Source organism: Macaca fascicularis, chromosome 2, assembly GCF_037993035.2.
Source record: "Macaca fascicularis isolate 582-1 chromosome 2, T2T-MFA8v1.1".
In the NCBI taxonomy this organism is placed as follows: domain Eukaryota; kingdom Metazoa; phylum Chordata; class Mammalia; order Primates; family Cercopithecidae; genus Macaca; species Macaca fascicularis.
Window position 1 is genome coordinate 157966619 of NC_088376.1, and position 26060 is coordinate 157992678.

General features: G+C 35.5%; 1 protein-coding gene across 21 annotated transcripts in view; it reads left to right on the top strand.

Moving 5' to 3' along the window:
* Positions 1-26060, top strand: part of ZNF148 (zinc finger protein 148) — a 142037-nt gene that overhangs the window by 81679 nt on the left and 34298 nt on the right. For 16 of the 21 annotated variants that reach the window (XM_065539117.2, XM_065539119.2, XM_045385541.3 and 13 more), the window contains 3 exons: positions 5245-5370; positions 14179-14302; positions 15625-15708. In XM_065539117.2, the coding sequence (XP_065395189.1) occupies positions 5245-5370; positions 14179-14302; positions 15625-15708 (334 nt within the window). Of the gene's footprint in view, positions 1-5244; positions 5371-14178; positions 14303-15624; positions 15709-16666; positions 17235-19200; positions 19309-20956; positions 20991-26060 lie in introns of those variants that run through there. The other 5 variants (XR_012431619.1, XR_012431620.1, XR_010584635.2 and 2 more) reach the window with 3 other exon arrangements.

Below are 26060 nucleotides of genomic sequence, written 5' to 3' on the forward strand. Positions count from 1 at the left end.
TCTGGTTCTTTTTTATTTGGATAATGGCATTTAGAAACCAAGTTCTGGGTGCTAGGTGTGTTGAGTGTCGTTGCTTTTTAGTGACCTCAGCAAACAAGCTAGGAAATACATGTATGTCTGCTAAGCCACACATGCACACGACATCTATAGTAATTTCTTTATATTGGTGGGGCCCAGGCATCTGTATTAAAAGAGGTTGAGTGCAGGAGAGAAAGGGATTGTATAGTTAAGATATATCTAGATTAGCAGCTCTCAAATATTCTGGTCTTAGGGTCCCTTTATACTCTTAAAAAATGCTGAGGACTCCTGAGAGCTTTTGCTTATGTTGGTTATATGTATCAGTATTTACCATATTCAAAATTAAAGTTGAGAAATTTAGAGTTTTATGTATTAATTTGTCACAATAAAACTCACTACATGTTAGCATGTAACATTTGTAAATAAAAAGTAACTGTTTTCCAAAACAAAAAATTTAGTGAGAAGAGGGAAATTGTTTTACATTTTTTTATATCTCTTTATTATCTGGCTTAATATAACTGGATATAACGCATATCTTTGGTGACATGTGTTCAGTCTGTGGTGATATCACATTTTAATTAGCCTCTGTAAAATGCCACTGTATACTTTTGAGAGAAAGAGAGTTTTAAAAATCTGATACTATTGTGAAAGTAGTTTTGATGTCATGAATGACCTAAAAGGGTATAAGGGACCTTCAGGAGTCCCCACACTATGCTGACTGTTTTTTGCAAGTTCTAAAACATCTCTTGATTACCCTGACCTTTTTCTCATTTTCAGTCTTTCCTTTTTTATTCTCCCGACTTTAAACATAAAGAGTTAAGAACCACTGATGTAAATTTACTGAAACTGTTACAAAATACAGGCACATATCACTGGAAGGATGGATCCAGAAGAACTGCTATGAAGAAAAGGAGAGAAATTAAATTAGGTGATTTTATGGAACTTGGAAGACTAGAATTTCCAAGTAGGATAGGGATGGTCAGCACTGATTCAGGTAAGGTAACTTGATTTGATCAGTTCATCTAGTTCATCTTTAATTATATAAACTGTAAGATGGTGATCTAGTAACCAGAATTTACATTTATAGTGAGAAATGTAATAGGTATATAGACCAGAATGTTTGTTTCCAACTGTGGCTCTCTGAACCTTTTCAAAATCAAAGGATAGCTATGGACTTTCGCCTGACAAATGTAGCTCTTTTCCAAATTTTGCATGCAGTCATGGATCAGGCAAACGGGACAGGTATAGTTCATGATTCACACAGGCCTGTCCATCAGTGTATTGCTTCACCTCCCTGTCCTGTTCTGTGGCTTTGTGAGCTTAGAATTTGAAGTCTTCCTGTTGTCTGGTTACATCAAACTGTTCTTGCAGTTCTATGCTGGAAATATACATGCAAATTAAAACTTAATCTTAAATTTCTCTTTTTCTGGACTCCATGAATACCCCCATATTGCTGACATTCTTTAGACAGTACATTTACAGTACCGTTAATTGTGTCATACCTTTCCTTTTATATTTAAACCTGTTATACTTTCAGTCACCTTGATTCAACTTGGGTGTTGCCTAGGCAGTATTTTGAACAGGTTCCTTCTAGTGATAGTTAAACACATCTTTTTTTATACGGCGGTGTGTACTACTTTTACTTTCAGAAGAACCATTTCTCTAAATTTGGGCACAATTATTTTATCTCTATGCTGACTACAGATTATTATTTCAAAATATTTGGCCAAAAGAAGGAAGATAGTAGCTGGAAAAATTTTGGTCCACAAGAACTTATAGGGGAAATTTCAGTGTGCTTTTAAGAAGAGAAGAAGTAGCCAGTAGTGTCAGGGAGACTATAAAATAGATAGTGAAACAGCAGAGCTGTGGAAATGGGTGGGAATGGAATCAGTAGTAGAGTATAGGAGAAAACAGAAAGACCACCTTCGTTTTACTCCAGTGGGTTGGGAGATGAGTGAGAACATCAAAATTTGAAATTGAAAATTGATAAGAACATGTGACTCTAGAAATGGAGAGGAGTGATGGTAAGGTCATATCCTTCTGCCAAGTACCTTAGGTCTTTTCTGTAAAGTAGATCATATAGAATTTTGAAAGTTGAGCTGGGGAGCTGATAATGGATACTATAGGCAACAGTCTGTTGCCAATTCCTCACTGAGGAAATGATAAGGAAATAGTTTTATATTAATTTATTTGTAGAAGAATACATTGGGAGATGATAATGCTCTAAGTCAGTGAGGTTGTATGGTTAATTGGAGGGAAGTGGATGTCACTGGGTGTGGGTGCAGGATGTTGGGAATAAAGAGAAGGAAGAGTTTAAAATGATTCCAAGGAGTCAGTCATCTTGTTTGGAAGGTGGGGAGAGAGGGTAGACCAAAATTTGCAACTGTAGTGAAATACTTATTCATCATATTATGTCTGGCAACATTATTTTAGTTAATTTATATTTGTTATATCACTTATTGAGACTAGATGAAGTTGAGAAGAGTAGCAAATTTGCAAGAAAAAATTAAAACGGGAGATATATGTGATAAACTTGCAGCTGTCATCATCTGTTGTTTTGTCCCTAAAGTCTGATGCAGTTGTTTCACATTGTCTTTATTTCTCCCTTTGAATTTCTACGCTTATTCTCTGTTCCGTTCAGTTTGAGTATGACATGTGCTGTCTGTATTAGGTGTTTTTTGTTGTTGTTGTTGTTTTTTGTTTTTTGGTTTTTTTTTGGTAATGCATCAGAACTCTGCATCTACATTTTAAGACCTTTGAAAAGGAAATCTCATATTTAGAATGTAGTATCTAGAATGTATGTAGAATGACACTTTGCACGTATTACAATCTCAGTAAATGTTTTTGTTATAGTATTTTAGCCTGACATAGCAGGCACTTCATAGCCATTGAATGAGAAAATGAATGACAGCTGTTATAAGAAATACCAATAAAGAGTATCTTACTTTAAAATATCAAGACAGTATACATGTACACTAAATAGTTAAATATAAAAGTAAGACTTTATTTTGGGGTGAGAAATAAGTCTTGATAAAGCAAGTCATTCTGGAGTTGAGTTAATGATTAGAATCAAAGGAAGGATATTTTCAGTATAGGGAGGACTCTTTATATTTAAAATCAGGAGAATAAAGAGGGAAAGACTGAAAATGAGAAATAGGGTAATTAAGAGATGTTTTAGAACTTGCAAGAAAGAACCAGCATAGGGAGTGGCAAGAGGAGAGGAAGCATGACACTATAGATCTCTACTTCTGTCTTAACTTGGGGAAGAAGTTAGATGAGTATAGAAGGGAGATGTGAAAAGGAAATCATGTCTGGTAGCTTCTGTAGTTTCAAAGTGGGAAGCCCAGAGGGAGATTGGCTCAGTGGATGAGCAGGGGCCTTAGAGTTTTAGGAGAAATGTCTGCATTTAGGCATATCTGAAGAAGGGCAGGTAGGGTGGTGGTGGATGGTGGTGGTGGTGGCATTTCTGGACTGGTAATAAGAACAGCATTGAAATTCAGGCCTGCAAATAGGCATGAGGGTACTAATGGGACTAGGTGAAAATCATAGTATTCATATAATCACTTTCCATATATGTGGAAATAACAGGTTCAGATATATGTATTAATCTGTTTTACTGTTTGCATATAAAGACTCTTCTTTGGTTTGTGAATGGCAGTTAACAGCAGAACTTATTTATGAATGTATCTTACACTCTTGACACTTGCTAAAAACAGTTCCTCTTTTTTATTGCCGCATGCTACATTTCCATGGTTTATTTGGAATTTACACGCTGACAGAAATGTTTGCACTACTTTTTGGTACTCTTTCAAAATAGGGCAGAAAAATTCCACAGCTGCTTACGTAGTCTGTTATCTTTTCTTGTCTCATACTCATTCCCAGTAATTGTTTTTCAGTAAATATCACTTCAGAGGTGATAAGAGGTCTGTATTCCCAAGTCTTATAGGTGGTGATTTTACCATCCTATTTCGTATTCAAAATAATTGATACCAACAAAGCCAGAAGAGCGGTCACTGCACCCTTCTGTAACTTGGTAGAATTACTAGCTAAATAAATCATCATTTATATCATGTTTTTGTGCCAAGGTTCTTGATTTGTGATTCTCCCATGGCCTGCATTTCAGGAATTCATGAGAACTTCCACTTTTTATTTGGTCAGTCCGAGATTCCTGGCTTGGGTTGCATTTTTCTTGTGAACCTCTTCTACACAGCTGTTTTCCACCTTTACACTGTGAATCTGTAAGATGTTGATCATCTTTTGCATCATGCTTTTTAGTATGGTTATTGAAAATGTAGCCATTAGCATATTGTTCTTACTGAATTATTCTCAAGGATCTTTAGTGTATTTTATAGCCTGAGTTGAAAGTTTCTTAGTTTTAAGGTTCTTGTTTAACTTCAAGGATAGATTGAAAATGTAGCAGTGAGGAGGGGATGACTGAACACCATCAAATCTGATGAGAGTGACGACAGTACCGTTAGTGATCTTAGAACCTTGGTTTTTCTTTTCTTTAAGGACAAGTAACTCTGAGAATTGAGATCTGAAAATTGAAGAACATTGTTGAAATCTTAATGTTTCTTCTAGTATTTCTCTATTATGTAGTTAGTATCATGTCTTGTACAGTGTAGCGGCCTAAAATTATACTTGCTTCTGTAAACACATATTTGGTGATGGTTTGTTGTAGAGCCCAGGAAAGTACTGGCTAAGATCTTGAGTCATACGACAAAAATGTTGAGCATGAAGATGAGTAGATTTTCATTGTTAATTTGTCCTTCTTTTGATAAATTATCTTTTAGAATTTTGTGGGGTTTACTTGATATTTTATAAATACAGAGCCCATTCAGTATTGTGATTTTTGGAACTTAACCTTTTTTGTGTGCTTTTAAGTATCAGTTTCCTTAAATGTGGGAATGAAATTGATGTTACGATTTCCTGACTTCTGCTTGGTCTTATGATCATGTTTTCCCAGGACGTCTTTAATCTTTTTTCTCAGGTAGATTTTTTAAAAAAATTGTTTATCCCTCAATTTATGTACTCTCAATTCTTATTACTCACTGCCTATTGATGAATTCTATAGCACAGTATATAGTTAGCACACACACAAATAGATCATCATTCTGGGAGCACCTACCTATATGTGGGTTTAGCAAAGGATTAAACATAAAATGGCCTTTTGTCACAATGAACTTTTTATTTGTGTCTAAAATTGGCTTTTCTTTTTTTAAACAGATAAGTGTAAAGCAGGAAATTACTTTTACTGATGTATCTGAGCAACTGATGAGAGACAAAAAACAAATCAGAGAGCCAGTAGACTTACAGAAAAAGAAGAAGCGGAAACAACGTTCCCCCGCAAAAGTAAGACAATATATTAAGGTGGTAATCACAAGCTCTTAATTCCAACTGTTGGTTAATTCTATAGGCAAGAACCTGGCTGGACCCTAAGGCAGATGTAAAAGTCTTGTGTGGTTTAGTAGGAAGGGGTGCATGCCTGCATGGAGGTGGTGGGCCTTGCTTTCAGTTTTTCTGCTTCTCTTTCACCATGTTCCTGACTTGTCTAAAAATGAACTTTTCTTTTTCCATATCTCTAACAGATGGCATGCATTGCCCTTTCTTCTCATTTGTGTTAGTTTTCCTTATCTTTATATGAAGGTTTCAGGAAAATGTAATACCAGTTATTCATCAGCAAAAGGTATAGGATCCCTGTTAATAGGATGTAAACTTCATGAGGGCAGGGACTTCATTTTGTTCACAGCTGTATCCTAAGAGCCTGGAATAGGAGACATAATAGATCTTCAATAAATATTTTATGGGTTAATGAATGGGTTAGTAAATCAACAAGTAACCCAGGCTGGAGTGCAGTGGCATGATCATGGCTCACTGCAGCCTTAGTCTCCCAGTCCCAAGGGATCCTCCTGCCTCAGCTTCCTGAGTAGCTGGGACCACAGGCATGTGCCACCATGCCTGGCTAATTTTTGAATTTCTTACAGAAATGGGGTCTTCCTATGTTGGCCAGGGTAGTCTCCAACTCCTGGTCTCAAGCAGTCCTCCCACCTCAACCTCCCAAAGTACTGGGATTACAGGCATGAGCCACCACTCCTGGCCTGCTTTTTTCTCTTTAGTATAGTGATAGCTGAATGTATGCAGCATTTTTGGTATTCCTAGAAATTCTCTGAACTCTCTGCAGTATATTTGCATTTTTATAGTTAAGTCTTATTTTTTTCTTCCCTCATGTGGTGAGAAAGTCCTTTTAAAAAAGATCATACTGTAATAGATTTTTTTGATGGCTTTTTAAATATTTGTGTTTTGAAATTATAATCATCATTATTATTTATGTTTTTTATACTTTTGGACTTACTGGAGTGTTGGAGCCAGCTCGAGCTGGCTTGCAAGATTTCATTTGCAAACTAGTTGCCAAAACGATTGGTAGCTTATAATTAGCTATGGTGGGAATATTTACACCCCAGAAATCAGCAAATGCTTCTCTACCCCCTGATTCCTTAGCTGGTGGTTAAATATTTGCCAGCATACCACTATTTGGGGGCTATATAAGTATGCCTGCGATAGCAAATTTTGAAAAACATAGAGACTAAAATAACCCATAGTTACATTTCCTTGAGATAACTACTTGGATTTTCTGCCATATTCCCTTTCTATCTTTTTTCAAATATGTGCGGATAGATATGTAGGTATAATACAGATTTAATTAGCTGATTTTTAACACTTAAAGTGTATGTAAGCAATTTTTGTGCTTTAAATTCTTGATGTTTTTTGTAATCATTTTATTAGCTACATAATCTATTTTTTGATAGATCATGTTAATATTTAATTATTGCTTTATTGGACATTATTATGTTATTTGAAAGTTGTAGTCCTTTTGTTTCTGTTTTAAATCATGCTGCACTTAAAATGTTTGAGTATGTATCTTTGTGCACTATTGATCAAAGGGTGTGAACTTTTAGAAAGATTTCTTGATAATGTTACTCTTTTCAGAAATGTTATACCAGTTACATTTCTACCTGCAGTGAACCTGAGGTGTATCTGTCTGCATTCTCACTGGTCTTGAGTGACTTTGCTTAAGATGGGAGCCTCATTATAGTTTAAATTTGAATTTCTTTAGTTTCTGGTCACACTAAACTTCTAAAATTTTTGTTGGCATTTTATATTTCATGTTTTGTGAAATTCTCCCTTCTTTTCTTCCCTCTCCCTCCACTTCTTTTCTTGGGGTTTTAATGTTTTTCTCAGTAATTTATATCATTTTTGGGGGTTCTTTACATTAATGAACAAATCAAGTTCTTCAAATATAGAATGATACCAGGTTTTGTGTACAAAATTATTTCTAAAATCGTTTGTGATAGTGATTGATTGTTACTTTGGATTCGTTGCTGATCTATGGGGTATCTATTTCAAGTGTGCTCTCTTCTTGAAATTCTGACTAAAACCCAGATTATCTGCTTATTGGGTGTTGGACTCTGTTTTTGGTGATATGTTCTAGGTATTTGTAAATATAGATAGGTATTTACAGACTTTAAGCTATTTTGCTTGTCTAATTTGAGATAAAACTCGTTTATAATGTATCATTTTAGAATATTTCTAAAGGTATTATTTAAGTATTTATATACCTATAGTGGCCAGATGACAGAGTCGTCCTGTTCTAAGTATAGTATATATAAGAGAATGTTTTAAGGAAGCCGTTTAGAGAAATTCTTAGAAAGATGAAGTGACTAGAAACAATATACAGAAGACAGAGGTGTAAGAATAACAAACAGGCCAGGTACAGTGGCTCACACTTGTAATCCTAGCACTTTGGGAGTCTGAGACGGAAGAACTGCTTGACCCCAGGAGTTCAAGACTATCCTGGGCAACATTGTGGAACCCTGTGTTTGTTTGTTTGTTTTAATAAAGAACAAACAATTATTTTTCAATTATCCTGGCATGTTACATGTAATGGGACAGGGAATGGTTGTGAACTGTTTTTAACCACTGGTCTGCCATCTCCAGATGAATGGGTTTTTTGTGTCTGGAGTCTTAGAACTTTAAGGTATAATCAGTGAGTAATTTTACATTTTCTCAGGAGTGTGTATAAAAATTTATGCTTCAGAACTTCTGTTAAAGTAATTTGTTCTGCTCTTCGGTATGAAGAGAAAGAGAAACTCACCCATGTTTGTAAATCAGTGTTACTTGTTTCAAATTCCTTAAAAACAATTTTAAGTTCCTCAAAGAATTATGATTTATTATGCCTAGAGGACTCCATTCTCCCCCAGCACCTTTTCCAAATCTTAAAATCTTGCCATTGTGAATATTTTGAGTTTGTGTCACCATTGTGTAGTATTAGATTGGGGACCTACACAAGAAATATAACTAATGCGATAGAGTTTTAGTAAAAATATCAGAGCCTATAAACATCCATGTTTAACTATGGCTCCCTTTATAAGTTTTGTGAAGTACTGTGTTGTTATGTCATCTTTTAGCTGCCATGGATTTTAAGCAATAGTTGCTTTCTGAACCTTTCTCATATGGCAAAGCTGAGTCTTTTTTTTTTTTTTTTTTTGGAAAACTTAAATGCAATGGGAAAGCCTGATCATCTTAAGGTAGGTTTTGATACTTGAAAGTTGCCTAAATACACTTGGCAGGATGCCTGATGAAGAGGATAACTGAGCTAGGGAACATCATCTAGGTCAAGGTATTTGCATCTGTTGTGGAATTAGCTGTTTTATGAAAGTAAGTTTTCTACATAATAGAAGCTTACACCTTTTAAATATCAAATTTCATTTTCACCATTTTTTGGGAAATCTTTAATGTGTTGTTTTCCTTTTAAATATAGTGTACTTCAACGTAATTCAGTGTTTAATGTCTTGAAGCTGACATAAACATTTTTTAAAATCGTGTATTGCAGTTGAAGCCCTCTAGGAGAACAGAGATTTTAGGGCTCTCCCCCACCCACCTGACCCTGAAAATCCTCACTGTTAGACTTTAAGTGTTATACTGCTTATTATCACTTCACTTCTCATTCCTTGGTGACATGCTATTCATTTTTACATTGCTGTATATTTGGGTGGCCACTTAACATCACTTTCCTTTGCCCCTTTGAGTCTGTTTTTGGTGATTGTTATACCCTTAAGCTTGAAAACCTCAAATCTTGACACTAGAAGTTTCTGAATAAATGAGGTATTACTACTGGACTTTGGTATTCACTTGTTACGTGAATTAGAAGGTAACATTTTCCATCTCAGAAGGGTTTTAGGAGGATTGTTGGGTTAACATTAATGAATTCTAAGAATTTTTTTCAGTAAAATGTAACAATATTATCTAAATCCCATGTCGTATATATTATATAGGTCTTTTCAAGCTCCTTAGTAACTGAGAGAGAGGATATTTTTAATTACATCTTTTTATTCTGAAATATATCTTTTCATTTATTCAACAAATAATTTGAGTGCCTGTTATGTGCCAGGATCTCTCATCAGAAGAAAGGAACTGGGTTGTTTGTTGTAACACTTTAGGTGATCTGAATAAAAATTGATTATTCAAAGTTATGCTGAACTGAGGAAGAGTACTTTTCACGCATCAAATAGATCATAAACTGTATGGAGAATCCTTTCCCAACAACTTATTATAGATTGTTGATTCCCAGAAAAGATTTTGGATTTTGGTATAAAAAAGATTTAAGATTGAATTATGTAAAATAAGGAAAATTTAATGAAAAGAAACAGAGAAGTAGATGTACCAGACATTTGTCATGCTTTCTTCTACATGTTACCTTGATTTAGGAAGAAGTAGCTTTAAAGATGAACTGATTATAAGACTTGAGGATGAAAACAGAAAGTATGGAATAGTAAGAAAATGAAGGAAGAAGATTGGCAAAATAATAGAGTTTTATTTATCTAATTTTCCCAGGAAATTGTGTGTTTTGGGCAAATTGTTTTCCCATAGAACTGAACCCTAACTTTGAAAAAAAATCTGATGTAAATCTTTTGTTAGAAAATATCACCTACTTCTTTGCCTAATATTCAGGAAACAGGGAAGAAAAAGCCTTTTCTAAAACCCAGGGTCATTTTGCTTAACATAGTTGTTGTACCATGGTTATGATACAGTGAATTGCCATTTAAAAATGAAATTTGGTGATGAGAAAAATGTAGTACTGAGAAACAATAAAAAAAAACTCGATGAATGAAAGAAAGTGACAATGTTAGAATGGGTTAATAAGGATGACCAGGACAGTCAAGTTGCCATGATGGGTATTACTCAGGATGACTGTTAATTGTGTTATCTTTGGACTTGCACTATTTTGCATTTCTCATTGGATTTGGAGAGTAAAGACAATTGTCACAGCTGTCATTCTCCATCCCCAGTTGCAGTAGAACATCTCATAATAGGTGAGAAATATAAACTCTCTTATCTAAGTTGTCTTTTGAGTTTTGGTGGCTTAGAAGCTGATTTTGACTGATTCAGGAATATATGATAAAACTTATAGTGTTTAGTTTAAAATATGCTTTAATAATTTTAGTAGTACACATTTGAATGTGAAAAATCGTGTCTGCCTTTTAGGAAAACAGAACTTTTTCTCAGTAAGGGGTGTCAGGTTTCATTTAGTCAGTGGCAGTGATCCTTATGGAGTGAAAAATCTCTGAATTTGAATAGGCAGACTTTAGGGCTTTGCCTGATTAAAATGGGTATATTATTTAAGATAACATTCACCATATGTGTATATTTAGGTAGCTGGCTGGTAATGGATTTGTCTTAAAACAGAAAATATATCACAATGAATATGAGATTAAGAAAGCAGATTAACTGAGAAATTCCATTTGATACTCAATTTTTTTTCTATAAAATCTTGTTTTAAATTTACTGAACACATAAGAAATAAAAATCTAGTGTGTCGAGAATTAGAGTATTACTGATTTCTCCACTTGCTAAAGCCTGATTACTTGGTGTATGTAATATACCATATTTCTCCTGAAGTAGCAATGACAAGAGGCAAGATAAAGCATCTGAAAATGCTATAGCAGGCATCTTAGAATTTAACATTTTAAACATAAAATTCTTTAATTGTAATGGTGTTCATATGTTGGGGGAAAAAGAAAAGCAAAAATATTTTATGGAACCAGTTGCAGGTAAGACTGCTAATCTCCAAGGCAAACACACTCAGCTGGTAGATCACATTCTACATTAAAGGTCTTGAAAAGGTGTGAGCAAGAAAAGAAGGCAAGTCAATACCAGGGAAGAAAATTTTGCCTGCGTTAATGTGCTAGTTTTGTTCTGCTAAGGGATTTTATTCTTTAACTACACGCTTCTCTCACTACTCAGTTATCTGAAGACTAAAAAATTGAAAAGTAAAGTTTTGCTTTTAGCAACACATTTAAAAAACAATAAAGTGGTAAGCTAAGAGGAGTATTTGATATGAACAGCAGGCAGCCAGGTCCGTTGACAGGAATAGAGTCTCCACTATGCTCCAGATACCATTTTGGACACTGAGATTATAAGGGGGAATAAAAATCATTTAGATATATTTAAAACAGGCTACAAATTGGAACGGCCATTGATGCTCATCTGAGTCAAGATGAGTTTACTCTGTGTCCTTTAAACAAAGATATTTGTTACTCGGGCCTAAAGAAAGAAAGGAAAATATAAAATGTCCAAGAATTTGGTCTTTCTGTCTTTGAACTTTAAAAAAGCTAGATTTTCCTGTGTGTTTATCCACAAGGCAGTGGTAGCTGTTTCATCCACAAAATTCACCTTGAATTAAGGCTTGAATCGACAAAGAAAGGCAGCAGTACCAGAAAACAATGACCTAGAACTCCTCAACTCGTCATAAAAGGACTTTGTACAGTCAAGGATTACATCCGTTTCACATTAAGCAACTTGGGCCAGATTTGTTCCTTACAAAGCCTTTCCTTGCAGTTGCTATGCTACAGAAAGCTATTGAAGTGCCATGTTTTTTGGCAGTTGGATGTTCTTATTTGTTATCAACATACATGAAAAAAATACCTGCTGCTGTCTTGTTTTTAGTTCCATTTTATATAAGTATTTAACATCTTTTTGTTTTATGTCAAAAATATTTTGAGTCATATTTTAAAAGATTTTGTGTGTTTTCCTTTTGCACAGTGTTAACTTGCTTATTATTATGTGACTTGGAGGGGTTGAAAAAATTTAAAACGGACTGGCCCAGAGATGAAGCTTTCCACTCTCTTTGACTCTCCTCAGGAAGCTGTGACACCCACTTCCATTCTCCTGCCAAATGTTTCCCTTCCATGACTTTGGTGCATAGACTTTGAAGCATTGTTGACCGCATTGGCTGTTTGCCCAGAATCCAAATGCCCTTGTAATTTGCATAATAATCACTGCTGATTTGCATATAGTATAAACTAAACTGTCTTCTTGAATTTAAAGTAAAAATGTTTTAAGGATTAAAGCCGTTTTCCTTTACCTACTACCCTTTTCTAGGTTTGAGAAGGCGTCATAGCTGTGTGTTTGCAGGCCCTCATCAGTTTCCACAGTTCTTTGTTTCCCAGTTTTCTCTACCTATGTTGGACAGTTTCTTAGCTCCCATTCTGTATGCCCGCACCTAGAGCATTGTTTCCCTCTCACTGGGCATACTCCTCCTGATCAGATCTTCTGGTTTTCTTTGCTGCTTCAACATCATATTCTGCTTTTTTTTTTTTTTTTTTTTTTTTGCTTTCCTCAATAATGAAAAAGGAATAATTTTCACTCTTCCATATGTCTGATGAAAGGCAATTTTTTTTTTTTTTTGAGACGGGTTTTGTTCTATTGCCCAGGCTGGAGTGCAGTGGGATGATGATGGCTCACTGCAGCCTTGACCTCCTGGCCCAAATGTTCTTCCCATCCTCAGCCTCCCAAGTAGCTGGGAGTACAGGGATGTGCCACCACACCTGGCTAATTTTTGTGGAGATGGGGTTTTGTCATTTTGCCCAGGCTGGTCTTGAACTCCTGGGCTAAAGTGAGCCACCTACCTCAGCCACCCAAAGTGCTAGGATTACAGGCTTGAGCCACCATGCCTGGCCAAGAGGCAGCTTAATGTTGCACATTGAACAAGTTGTTGATAAATTGGAATACATGCAGCCTAAGGTGAGTTTTTCTCTGGTGCCATCCAGACGAGACTCACAATACTGTTAATCTCAATAAGCTCAGAAATATAAGGTTGCTTTCTTTGACTCCTGTCTTCCTTCCTTTTACCCACTTCTATTTTTTAAAAAAATTTTTTTAAGGAATAATTTTCCTATTCAGTACTTATGTCCCAGATGGACCCCATACCCACTTGTAATTTATTTGTTTGACAAATATTCTTAGGAATATGTTTAACAATAATTTAGTAGTTCTAGAATAACCTTTAGGGTCTGGAAACAGACCCTAAATTCTACATATTATAACTTGAAAACTTAAGTGTTCTCTTTTTTTAAGTGATAGGTAACCACTTACATGGTTCAAAAAAATGTGTTAAGTATACAGTGTAAAACCTCCCTCCCATTTTATCTCTTGTCTGCACAGTTCCCCAGCCATCATAATCAAGGATATATACTTCTATATACATATATCCTTCTCAAGTAGTTTTTATGCCTATACAAATATATATTCCTGTATGTACCTTTTATATACAAAAGTTAGCAAAACTATACACTAAACTTTGCAAAACTAGCAAAACACTTCTAAACTTTGCCTTTTTTTAACCTAACAAATCATATAAGTATTAGAAAGCTTTGTCATTTTATTTTACGACCACATAATACTAAATTGTATTCATTTTCCATGATTTATTTAATTAGTCCCATACTGATTGATGTTTAGATCATGTCTAAAGGCTTTTTTTCCTGCATATATGAGAATTTGAAATTGAAAATATACCTGTGCTCACCCTAACTGAACACTTAGGACCCATCACGCATCAGCATTACAGAGGAGAAGGCTGTGATGAGATCTTACTTAACCAGCTTCCAAGGTTTTATTAGTGATTTTTGCTCATTCTGAGTCACGTTGTACTTTCTTACAGTTAATGATAACATTATTCTAATAGTCTTTTCAAGATTATTTAAAAACAAAATATTTCATAATCTCTGGTGACCATTGTTTGCATTATCTTTTTTAAAAATTACTATTTAATTATGTTTTTAAAACTTATTTCTTTTGTTTTTGCCTTTTTTTTTGAACTAGATCCTTACAATAAATGAGGATGGATCACTTGGTTTGAAAACCCCTAAATCTCACGTTTGTGAGCACTGCAATGCTGCCTTTAGAACGAACTATCACTTACAGAGACATGTCTTCATTCATACAGGTATTTCTTGAATTGAAATGGGCTTGTGGCCATTAAAGTTATTATCTTTGTTATTTTCATCTTCGTGTAAACGTCATTCATTCCTAAGACCACAGCTAATCTGGCATTCCAAATCAGAGATTTTGTAGGCCAGAATGTCAGAAGGAAACCAGGAAAAAATGTTGAGTGAGAAAACAATTAGCATGGATGTGTAAAATTAATTAAATAGTCTTAATTGGACACCTGTTTGGCTTAATGTGCTCCATTTAGCTAGAGAAATGATTAGAGAATGTATTATTAAAAGCCTGTTTGTCAGTGTTCATTTTTTGTGTATGCAAAATATCCAGGCAGAGTTTAAAACATGGATTTGGAAATCAAATGTAAATAAATGATAGCTAAGATAATGAAGTTGTAGAGAACAGTATTAAAGATGGCAGACCTTTGGGTAAACAAACTAGACATGTAAGATGAAATGAGGAATAAAAACAGTTATAAGGGAGATTTGGTGAATTAGGAAAATAGTGTCCCAGAAGCTGGAAGAAGCTAGAATTCCAAGCAGGGTGTGACCAACAGTGCCAGTGCCCTAGGGAGGATAGAGGTTAGAGAACCGAGAAAAAAATCTTTGGAATAAATAGCAAGGAGATCACAAGTAGCTTTTCAGAAAACGGAGTATAAGGGTTAAACCACAAGTGGGCAGTGAAGAATCTGAGACTTAGAGTGGACTATTCTTTTAAGGAGGTGTAGTGAAAGGGAAGGAGAGAAAGTACTAAGGTAGAAGTGTTTCAGGACTGAAACAAGGTTTCTCAGCATAGAACAGTCCAGAGAATACTTTCCTTAAAAGGAAAAGCCCCAGCAGAGAGAGAAGGTTTGAAGAGACAAGATCTTTTTAAAAAGGGATGTTTAGAAAGTTCTGAAGGTTCTGAAGACAATCTGTAAAAGGGCATAAATGGATGGTTAACTAGGGAGAAAACAGGATGGGCACACCTTCTTCCAAATAAAAAGAAAGATAATATGTTTAAGACACGTGAGAACCTGTAGAGTTCTTTCTTACCCCATGATTTTAAAATTTAATTTTAAATTGTTTTATTTATTTCCTTTTCCCCCCTTGAATATATAGATCAAATTTAATCTCATTTTTATGTGATTGTGAGAATATGAATTTTTAAATCCTGGGAAAAAAAATGGAGAGGAAATAAAATTCTGTTAATAACATCAAAAATTTGTATGGCTATTTTGTAATTTTCCAAAATTTGGGCATCTAAGATTTTTCTTTCCTCAGAAACAGTAACTAAAAACTGTTGTTTTATTCAGTAACTAATTTGTGGATGTGAAATTATTTTAAGGCGAAAAACCATTTCAATGTAGTCAATGTGACATGCGTTTCATACAGAAGTACCTGCTACAGAGACATGAGAAGATTCATACTGGTGAGTGTTAACCACCCTTACTAGGTTCATTAAAATGATTATTTCAGATGGAGGGAAGAATTTTTAATAAGTGGCAGTGACTTGCTGCCATTTCCATTGGTTTAGACTCTAAATCACAGGTTATCTTTTTTATCCCTTCAATAAATCAATGTTAACTGTTAAGACTTAACTTTAATGTCCAAGCCCAAGAAATTACTTTGAAATAGAGTTGCATAATAACCTAAAATATATGTTTAAAGTCACAAAAGGAAGGAAGATTTTCTGAAATTGCTATTTCCTTAGGTGTTTACTAAGCTTTAAGTTATCATTCATTAGTCTGAGGTAGGAAGCGAATTCCTGACTACTGAAGCAGCAGTACAATTCATTCTCTTTCTTTGCATTTCGTGTATATACCTTACCCTATCAGTAAACATGTAATCTTAAAAAGTTGAGAATTACCGATTTCTCAGTCAAGTTATTAATGATTTAGAAATTAAATATTCTAGAGGATCATTATAAAGGAACACATACCTTAAAAACCTAAGTCTCATTTTAGAGCAAATATTTATTTGCATCTATTTTTGCCAGTGGTAAAACCAACTTTTATAAGTAACTTTGATTTAATAGTCTGTTGACTTAACCTTTGTTGCCTCTAAGCATGTTGAAAAGTGTTTCTTTAGAATTGATTTCCAGTGTTTTGCTTTTTGTGATGGAATAAAAGCAGAGTTGGTAAATTTGTATAACTTTGAATTTTGCATTTGAATAGAATTGAGAATTGTGATAATATGAGAATATTGGAAATATTAAAGTTCTTCATATTTTTCTGTTTTAAAAGTACTCAAGCAAGTACCTGCCCAGTGTTGTTATTTAGATGTGTTCTCATGGAACCTGCAGTATTTATGAAAGGACAGTTTGTCATATAGAAGCAACCTTTTCTGTCCGATAACTTTTTTTTTCAATTTTCTTTGCTCCTAAAAAGAAGCATGAATGTGTCTGATCTGCTTAAATAAAACTTCAGCCGGGCCGGGCGCGGTGGCTCACGCCTGTAATCTCAGCACTTTGGGAGGCAGAGGCGGGTGGATCACCTGAGGTCAGGAGTTCGATACCAGCCTGACCAACATGGAAGAAACCCCATCTCTACTAAAAATACAAAATTAGCCAGGCGTGGTGGCACGTGCCTGTAATCCCAGCTATTTGGGGGGCTGAGGCAGGAGAATCCCTTGAACCTGGGAGGCAGAGATTGCGGTGAGCCGAGATCGCGCCATTGCACTCCAGCCTGGGCAATAAAAGCAAAACTCTGTCTCAAAAAAAAATAAATAAATAAAACAATAAAACTTTAACTGGGCAACACGTCTGTATGCTTGGATGTACTACTTTTTAACAATCATTTTGCACATTACTCATTTCAGTTTTTTAAGTAAATGTATTCATCTCTGTTAGAAGGGGCTATACGATGCACTATGGGAGAAAAAATTTATATTAGATTTTGTGTGACTTATAGCTAAATTTAAATTCCTATATAACAATAAAACCTGATCAGATAAAAATGAAAGTGATTATTTTTGTGTGTTCTTAATACCTGTTAGGGTTTGATATTTTACTCATTCATTCAACAAAAATTTATTGAGCATCCAGTGTTTTCCAGGCGCCAGAAATAAATAACATAAGGCAGTTTTTTTCTTTGCAGTTTACATTCTTGTGGGAAAATAGATGTGGAAAAACACACATATAAGCAAGCACAGTGCAGTTAAGTGTTCTAGAATTTTATACAAAATTCTGAAGATACTATTGTGCCCTGAGGAAGAGACACATGTGCTGTCTGTGAAAGTTACTTAGGGAAGGTGTCACAGAAAAGCTAAATGAGGCTAAGTTAAGAATATATGTGTGTGGGTGGGTGTGTATCTGAAAAAAATATTTTTGAAACAGTACTTACCTTTATTGCACTACGATATTTTGTGTGTGTGTGTATGAATTTTTTTTTTTAAAGTGCTGGTCACAATTCTGTAATCAACCGCACTAGACCATGGGGAATCTTGGATTTAAGCAGAGTATAATGGGTTGTTAATGTTTATTTAGAATTTACTAAGTACCAGAAAACTGTGTTAAATATCTCATTTCATCCTCACATTAATTGTGAAAGGCAGGAGTTATTACTATCCCCATTTTATAGATGAGGAGGTAGTAAGAAGTGCACAGAAGTTAAGGAACTTTCCCAAATGTGTATATCTAATAAATGATGGAACCAAGATTTCAGCTCAAGCCTCTGTGATTCCAGAGTACACATGTGAAATCACTGGCTATGCAGAATGGGACTAGAAGCAGAAAGTTATATTTGGGCCTTTTTGAGTTTTTCTTGCTCTGCTACTAAGCCAATTATGGCTTAGCTTTCCTATAGGTATAGTAGCATCTAAGAGCGGTAGAAGCAAAGGCTGGAGTTCTTATATTATAGAGAACAATGTAGAAGAAGATAAGGAGTTGAGAGGAACCAGGGCAAAGCAATCACTAGGGTTCCTTAACAAAGCAAAGTTCTTTTGAAGAAAGAATCAATTCTGCCCTATTGTTCCCTCCCCACTAGGTGGAACTGATATAAGGGGATAGTTTTCTCTTCTTTACTTCATATTCTTGATTCTTTTTGTAGATTCTTTTTAAAGGCAGTAAAATGTTTTTTGTTAAACCTATTTGGGAATATATATCTAGAACCACAAATAGGTCTCCATCATTTATTATTATGTTCTTACTGTTCTTTCATTTTCTAAATGGCTTTTATTTTTGGAGGAGGGTAGTGCCCTAAAGTTTGCCCACGTGAAGGCTTTCTTTCTCTGTAGGCCCTTAGTTTAGAAGAATACATTTAAATAGTTACAGCATTAAAAAAGATTTTCCATATTTCTATCCATTTTCTAATTGTCAAGTGAGTAATGAGTCACCTAACTGACCCTCAAAGGTTGGTGAAAACCATCAGCCCTTAAAGGCTCCATTTTCCATACATCCTTCCTTCTCCCTTTAGGTCTCATTATACTGTCTCCTCCTGGTCCCTCAAGCCTCCAAGCCCGTTCTCTGCCCCTTTGCAACATGGTTAAAAATCATTACTCGCTTGGTAGCTATGGCCAACCATAAAGAAACCTGTGTCTTACTAAAACTAAGAACATAGTTGATTTGGTTTCAAAAGGTAAAATGTTTAACGTGCCCTAGACAGGCTATTATTTAATTCCATTTCCTAAATTTGGCTTGGCTATGAAATACCATTTTAGGGGAGTGTACTTTTTCATCCAAAGGCTGATCCCTGAAATTCTGGTTTAAGCTTTATTCCTTTAGATTAAGGCACTGAAAACTCACATTTTAAATACCCTCAGGGCTGCTATTTTTGGCAATTATGGGAGCTTTACCTTTTTTGTGAATATTATCTTTTTTGTAAATATTACAGATCCTTTATTTAGGTGATGTTTTGGGTGTGCGAGGGAAGATGAGGACTTGAGGCTAAGGTTGAAGATAATTCTAATTGTTCATTTTGTTTAGGGCCAGAATTACTGATCAAGTGCATATCAAGGTTAAATATTTATCATCGCTGGCAGATTTCCTTGTGGATCAAGTACTTTTGTCTGACGTGCCCTTTCCTTGTCTAAGGTGCCTATTTTAAAAATGCATATATAGAATAAATGTTAGAATGGCATATATCCGTAGTTGTGTTATTTTCTTCTCACCCAATGAGCATTTTACTCTAAGAAACTTCCAGTCTTATCACCAAGAGGGATTGAAGAGTAAAAAACCTACGTACCATTTTTAATTTTAGTTTTGTAAATTCCTCTAAATAGTAAGCCACAGAATACCTACCCTGATGTTCTGTTATACAAATTATGGTTGCTTTTTAGTTATGCCAGGTTTCATAATTTATTTTTTATTTTAATTAGTAAAAATGTTACGAAGCTATTTCTATAGGGAAGTTTTTATAAATGATTCTCCTCCTGGCGGAGTGCGGTGGCTCACACCGTAATCCCAGCACTTAGGGAGGCTGAGGCAGGCAGATCACGAGATCAGGAGTTTGAGAACAGCCTGGCCAACATAGTGAAACCCGATCTCTGCTAAAAATTCAAAAATTAGCCAGGTGTGGTGGCACAAGCCTTTAGTCCCAGTTACTCGGGAGGCTGAAGCAGGAGAATCATTTGAACCTGGGAGGCAGAGGTTGTGGTGAGCTGAGATTATGCCATTGCACTCCAGCCTGGGCAACAGAGCCAGACTTCATCTCAAAAAAAAAAAGAGATTCTCCTCCCAAAAACAAAAGAAATTTTTGAAAAAACGAAATCACTCAGAATTATATATGTTCACTAGGTTTCTTTTTCCATAAGGTTCTTTTTTAAGCCTTTAGTTCTTAGATGTATACAGTTCTGTCTTTAAAAATACAAAAATACTGGAAAACCTGTCATCTAAGTTGGTGTTCTTCATGCCTAAAAATACAGCAGTCCTCTTTTCCTCTTTACTATGACTTTTATTCACAACTGTACTAAATAGCTGTATTAAATAGCTGAATAATAACGCACTTTTATTTTTGTAAACCAGTTGGGTTAATGGGATGGGGTTAGAGAGAATGTTGATTTACCCTTGACTAACGTAGCTTAACCCTTTTTATTTCCCTTAGTATGGTTCAGTTATTGATAAAAATTAGTTTTCTGCTCACGTTTTTCAAGCCCTAATTTATAGTTAATTAGCTTTAACAGAGAAGTCTTAAGAAAGAAAATGTTAAAGACCTACTTAGAGTTTAACTCTTAATTTGTGAGGATGAAGGAAATGAATACTGTTTGTATAACTGAGAATGTTGTGTGCACTACAAGCTCCTGGCATTGTGATTGCTGAAGCCCAGACTGCACTGGCATGGACAGATCTTGCCAAGGAAGTATTAAGCAGAGAAGTATGGATTGCTGGGACTGACATTTTCTGCTTTAACAAAGCTTTCAGAAACCATTTTTTTTAAATCTGCAAAGCTGTTAATAATTCCTACTAAAAGATTGGTTATACATAAAACATACAAAAGCTTAACACTATATATCAAAATATCTCAGTAAAGACAATAAAAGAAATCATGTATATGTGTGTGTATATATGTATATAATTAAAGTATGGTGTAATTATATATATAAATTGATAAAAACCTGATATATGTATAAAAATATTAAACCATACTTAAATTTTTTTTTGTTTAGGAGGATAGGAGAAGTCATCCAGAAGATTGATTCCATTTTATTATTATGTCTTACAACAGAAATATGGCAAATCAGAGGCTTTATAATGAAAGTTGCCCAGTTTTCAATTAAGTGTGTATATTTTATGGATGAGTATCCCTACCCCTCAAATCTATATAGAATGTTCTTTGTTAGTTCATAGCAGCTATATTTAAAAAAGATGTTTAGCATTTGTTTTAACAAGTCTTTAACAAATTGAGACTTGGTTGAAGTGGTCTCATTCTTCTATATAGTCATTGAGTGAATGAACATGTGAATCCTGCGACTCACAGTTTGATGAAGCATATGTCAAATTTCCAACACAGTGGTGCAGACAACCTGAGCTTTAGAATTTCATTGAAATAGACCAGACAGGATTCAGATTGGTGGCTTCATGGAAGAGATAGAATTTAAGTGACCCTAAGAGTGAATTTGATTTAGGCTTTGTAATCCATGTGTTGCATGGGAGTCAAGTGTCATCACAGCAACCATAGGTAGTAAAGCAAAGGCATGATGGAAGCCAGGACCAGAAGGAAAATCTACAGTGTACTGAGGGAAGTTGGGAATCGTTGAGCAAGAATAGGTAAACAGATACTCAGATAATAGATTCAGAAACACACACAGTTAAAGTTAAAACTGAGGCAGACAAGGCAAACACCCAGACACTTGAAGATGCTGGACAAGAGGCCAAGCAGTGTGTCATATATGCTGGCTTAGAAGAACCAGAAGGAGGCAGGTACTTCATTGTAGTTTAAAAAAAAACTAGCAATTACTAAGAATTCATCATTATCATAAGCCTAGTGATACTCAAGTAAATTTATTGAGTACCTGTTCTCCACCAAGCACTGGTAACCCAATACATAAATTGTCTCACTTTATCCACACAACAGTCCTGTGAGGAGGGTACTGGTATTCCTGTTTTACAGATGAGGTTCAAAATGATTAAGTCACCTCCCTCAGTGTGTATAACTGGTAAATAACAATCTAGCCCTTCAAAGTTTGTGCCCTTAACCAATATGCTATTGAAAGGGTAGATCAAACACCAAGGAAATTTCGAAGTGACATCAACTTTTGGTTTTAACCAGGGAGATTTTTATTTTGTTCAGGTAAGGGCAAAGCCAGTCCTGGACCTGGCCTGTAACCTGTATGTATGTAGCCTTCTATGCTTCACTGAAAGGAAGTCTGTGGGTGGAGGGGTAAGACCGGATTTCACAATGGAGTGGGCAGAGACAAGATGTGCATGTAAATAGCCGTTCTGAGGAGAGCAGGAAGGACGGGGAGAGTGGGGGTGAGGAGATAAGTCTAGAAAGCTTGATTTTGGAATTGCATTGTCTAGCCTTGATGCTAAGCTAAGGAGTGTCAGATTTATCTTGTAAAGCATTATAAGATACCAAGGCATTTAACTGCCATGTTAAAAAAAAATACTGTTTTGTGAGGAAAGATGGAAATTTGGAAAATATGTTACTGTTTTGTTAATCATAATATGAAAAAAATTGTATAATTAATATTTTTATGCAAAAATATTTAATCATAATTACAAATGTATTAATCAAATTTAGGTATTTAAATTTTTCTAAAACAAATGGAACAACATAGTTAAGCTTTAAGGAATGTAATATTACTTTAGTTTTGGTCATTTTGAGGAAGTAGGCAAAACTTAAATACTCTTTTTGTTTTCAGAGGTGAAGTCTCCCTCTGTTGCCTAGGCTGGAGTGAAGTGGCGTGATCATAGCTCACTGCAGCCTCTACCTCCTGGGCTTAAACAATCCTCCCGCCTTAGCTTCCTTGAGTTTCTGGGACTACAGGGGTGCACCAGCATGCCTGACTGAAGTTACTTTTGACAGTAGTTTCTTATTTTTCTTATTTGACCACAGTATGGTTTGATTTCCCCTTTTAAAATATTTTCAAAAACTGTAGAAAGTGTACTCTAAAACAAGATAAGTTTCTCTACTCTTTGACTTGTTAACCTGCCTTCCTTTAATGTAGGGCCCCTTGAAAAATTATTTTACATTCTACAGAAGATGAAACATTCGTTCAGTTGGGTCTCGATATAATGCTTTGTTTGACAAATCATTTCACACCATATTCTTTTGGAAAAATAATTACTTCTTTAAACTCAAACTCCCGAAGACCTCAGGATTTTTGAATATTGGAAGCATACCACCATGCCTGGGTAATCTTTTTTAATTTTTTGTATTTTTTTTTTAGAGATGGGATCTCCCTATCTATCCCAGGCTGGTCTGGAACTCCTGGGCTCAAGCGATCCTCCCATTTTGGCCTCCCAGAGTGCTGGGATTATAGGCGTGAGCCACTGTGCCTAGCGTCAGTGTACATTTTTAATTATTCCAGAAAATATACTCCGGTAATTATACTATTTGCAATTATACTATTCCAGAAAGTATACTCTGGCAAATATACTAGGTAATTAAGTTTACTCTTAATTACCTAGGAGTGAATTGACAAGGTTGTAGGTTGATTATTACAATTTTTTTTAGTTAAAATTTTTACTTTAGATTCAGGGGGTACATATACAAGTTTCTTACAAGGGGATATTGCACGATTCTGAGATTTGGGCTTCTATTGATCCTGTCACCCAATCAGTGAACCTAGTACCCAATAGGAAGTTTTTCAGGCCTTTCCCCCACTCCTCCTCCTCTTCCTTTTGGAGTCCCTAGTGTCTGTTGTTCCCATTTTTATGTCTGTATGTACCCAAGATTTAGCTACCACTTGTAAGTAGGAATATGTGTTACTTGGTTTTCTATTTTTTACGTTAACTCACTTAGGGTGATGGACTCTAGCTGCATCCATGTTGCTGCAAAAGACATGATTTTGCTCTTTTTATAGCTGTGTAGTATTCCATGGTGTATATGTACCCCATTTTCTTTATCCAGTCCACTGCTGATGGATACCTATGTTGATTGTGTGTCTTTGCTGTTGTGAATGGTACTGCCATAAACCTATGAGTGCATGTGTCATTCGGTAGAATTTTTTTTTTTTTCTTTTGGGTATGTACCCAGTAATGGGATTGCTGGGTCAAATGGTAGTTCTATTTTTACTTCCTTGAGAAATCTCTAGACTGCTTTTCATAGTGGCTGAAATAATTCACATTTCTACCAATAGTGTATAAATGTTCCCTTTTCTGTGTAGCTTCACCAACATATGTTATTTTTTGACATTTTAGTAATAGCCCTTCTTAGGGGTGTGAGATAGTATGTCATTATGGTGTTCTTTTTTTGTTTGTTTGTTTAAGATGGTGTTGCTGTGTCACTTAGGCTGGTGTGCAATGGCATGATCTGGGCTCACTGCGGCCTTGACCTCCTAGGCTCAAGTGATCCTCCCACCTCAGGCTTCCGAGTAGCTGGGACTGCAGGTGCACACCACCACTCCCAGCTAATTTTTGCTTTTTGTAGAGACCAGGCTTCAACATGTTGCCCAGGCTGGTCTCAAATTGCTGGGCTCAAGTGATCCACCTACCTTAGCCTCCCAAAGTACTGAGATTACAGGAATGAGCCACTGTGCCTGGCCTTTTTCATATATTGACTGCTTGTATGTCTTATTTTGAGAAGTGTCTGTTCTCATGTCCTTTGACCAGTTTTTAATGGGGTTAATTGTTTTTTGCTTGTTGATTTAACTGCCTTACAGGTTCTAGATATTAGTTTCTTGTTGAATGCGTAGTTTGAGAATGTTTTCTCCCATTCTGTAGGTTGTCTGTTTACTCTGCTGATTCTTTTGCTATGCAGAAATGCTAGTTTCTTTAGGTGTCACTTGTCAGTTTTTGTTTTTGTTGCAGCTTTTTTGTAGATACCAGGTCTTGCCATGTTGCCTAGGCTGGTCTTGAACTCCTGGCCTCAAGCAGTCCTCTTACTTTGGCCTCCCAAAGTGCTAGGATTGCAGGTGTGAGCCACTGTGCCCTGCCTGTTTTCATTGTTTTTGCAATTGCTGGACTTAGTCATAAATTCTTTGCCAAGGCTTATGTCTGGAAGGGTATTTCCTAGGTTTTCTTCCAGGATTTTTATCGTTTTATGTCTTACATTTAAGTCTTTAATTTGTCTTACATTAATTTTTGCATATGGTGATAGGTAGGAGTCCAGTTTCATTCTTCCCGATATGGTTAGCTAGTTTCCGCTGCTCCATTTATTAGGAGTCTTTTCCCCACTGATTATTTTTTGCCAACTTTCTTGAATATCAATTGGTTGTAGGTGCAGCTTTGTTTTCTGGATTCTCTGTTCTGTTCCATTGGTTTGTGTATCTAATTTTGTACCAGTACCATGCTGTTTTGGTTACTGTAGCCTGTAGTATAGTTTGAAGTCCTGGTTTTATTCTTTTTGGTTAGGATTGCTTTGGCTGTTGGGGCTGTCGTTTTGTTTGTTTGTTTTTTGTTTTTTGATTCTATATAAATTTTAGAATAGTTTTTTTCTATTTCTGTGAAAAATGACATTGGTAGTTTGATAGGGATGGTGGTGAATCTGTAGATTGCTTTGGGAAGTATGGACATTCTAATGGCATTGATTCCTTCTAGTTCATTAACATGGAACATTGTTTTCATTTGTTTATGTCATCTATGATTTCCTTCAGCAGTGTTTTGTAGTTCTTCTTATAGAGATCTTTCACCTTGGTTAGATGTATTTCTAGGGTATGGGGGTGTGTGTGTGTGTATGTGTTTGTGTGCGTCTAGTGTAAATGGGATTATGTTCATGATTTGTCTCAGCTGAATGTTGTTGGTGTATAGAAATGCTGTTGATTTTGTATTCTGAAACTTTATTGAAATTGTTTATCACGTCTAGGAGCCTTTTGGCAGAGTCTTTAGGGTTTTCTAGATACTGAATCATATGGTCAGCAAAGAGAGACGATTTGACTTTCTCTTCCTGTTTGGATGCCTTTTATTTCTTTCTCTTGCCTGATTGCTCTGGCTAGGACTTCCAGTACTGTGTTGAAGAGGAGTGATGAGAATGGGCGTCCTTGTCTTGTTCCAGTTCTTAGGGGGAATGTGTCCAGCTTTTGCTTGTTCAGCATAATGTTGATTGTGGTTTGTCATAGATACCTGTTATTATTGTGAGGTATGTTCCTTTGATGCTTAGTTTTTTAAGGATTTTTATAATGAAGGGATGTTGGATTTTATCAAAAGCTGTTTCTGTGTCTATTGAGCTGATCATATGATTATGT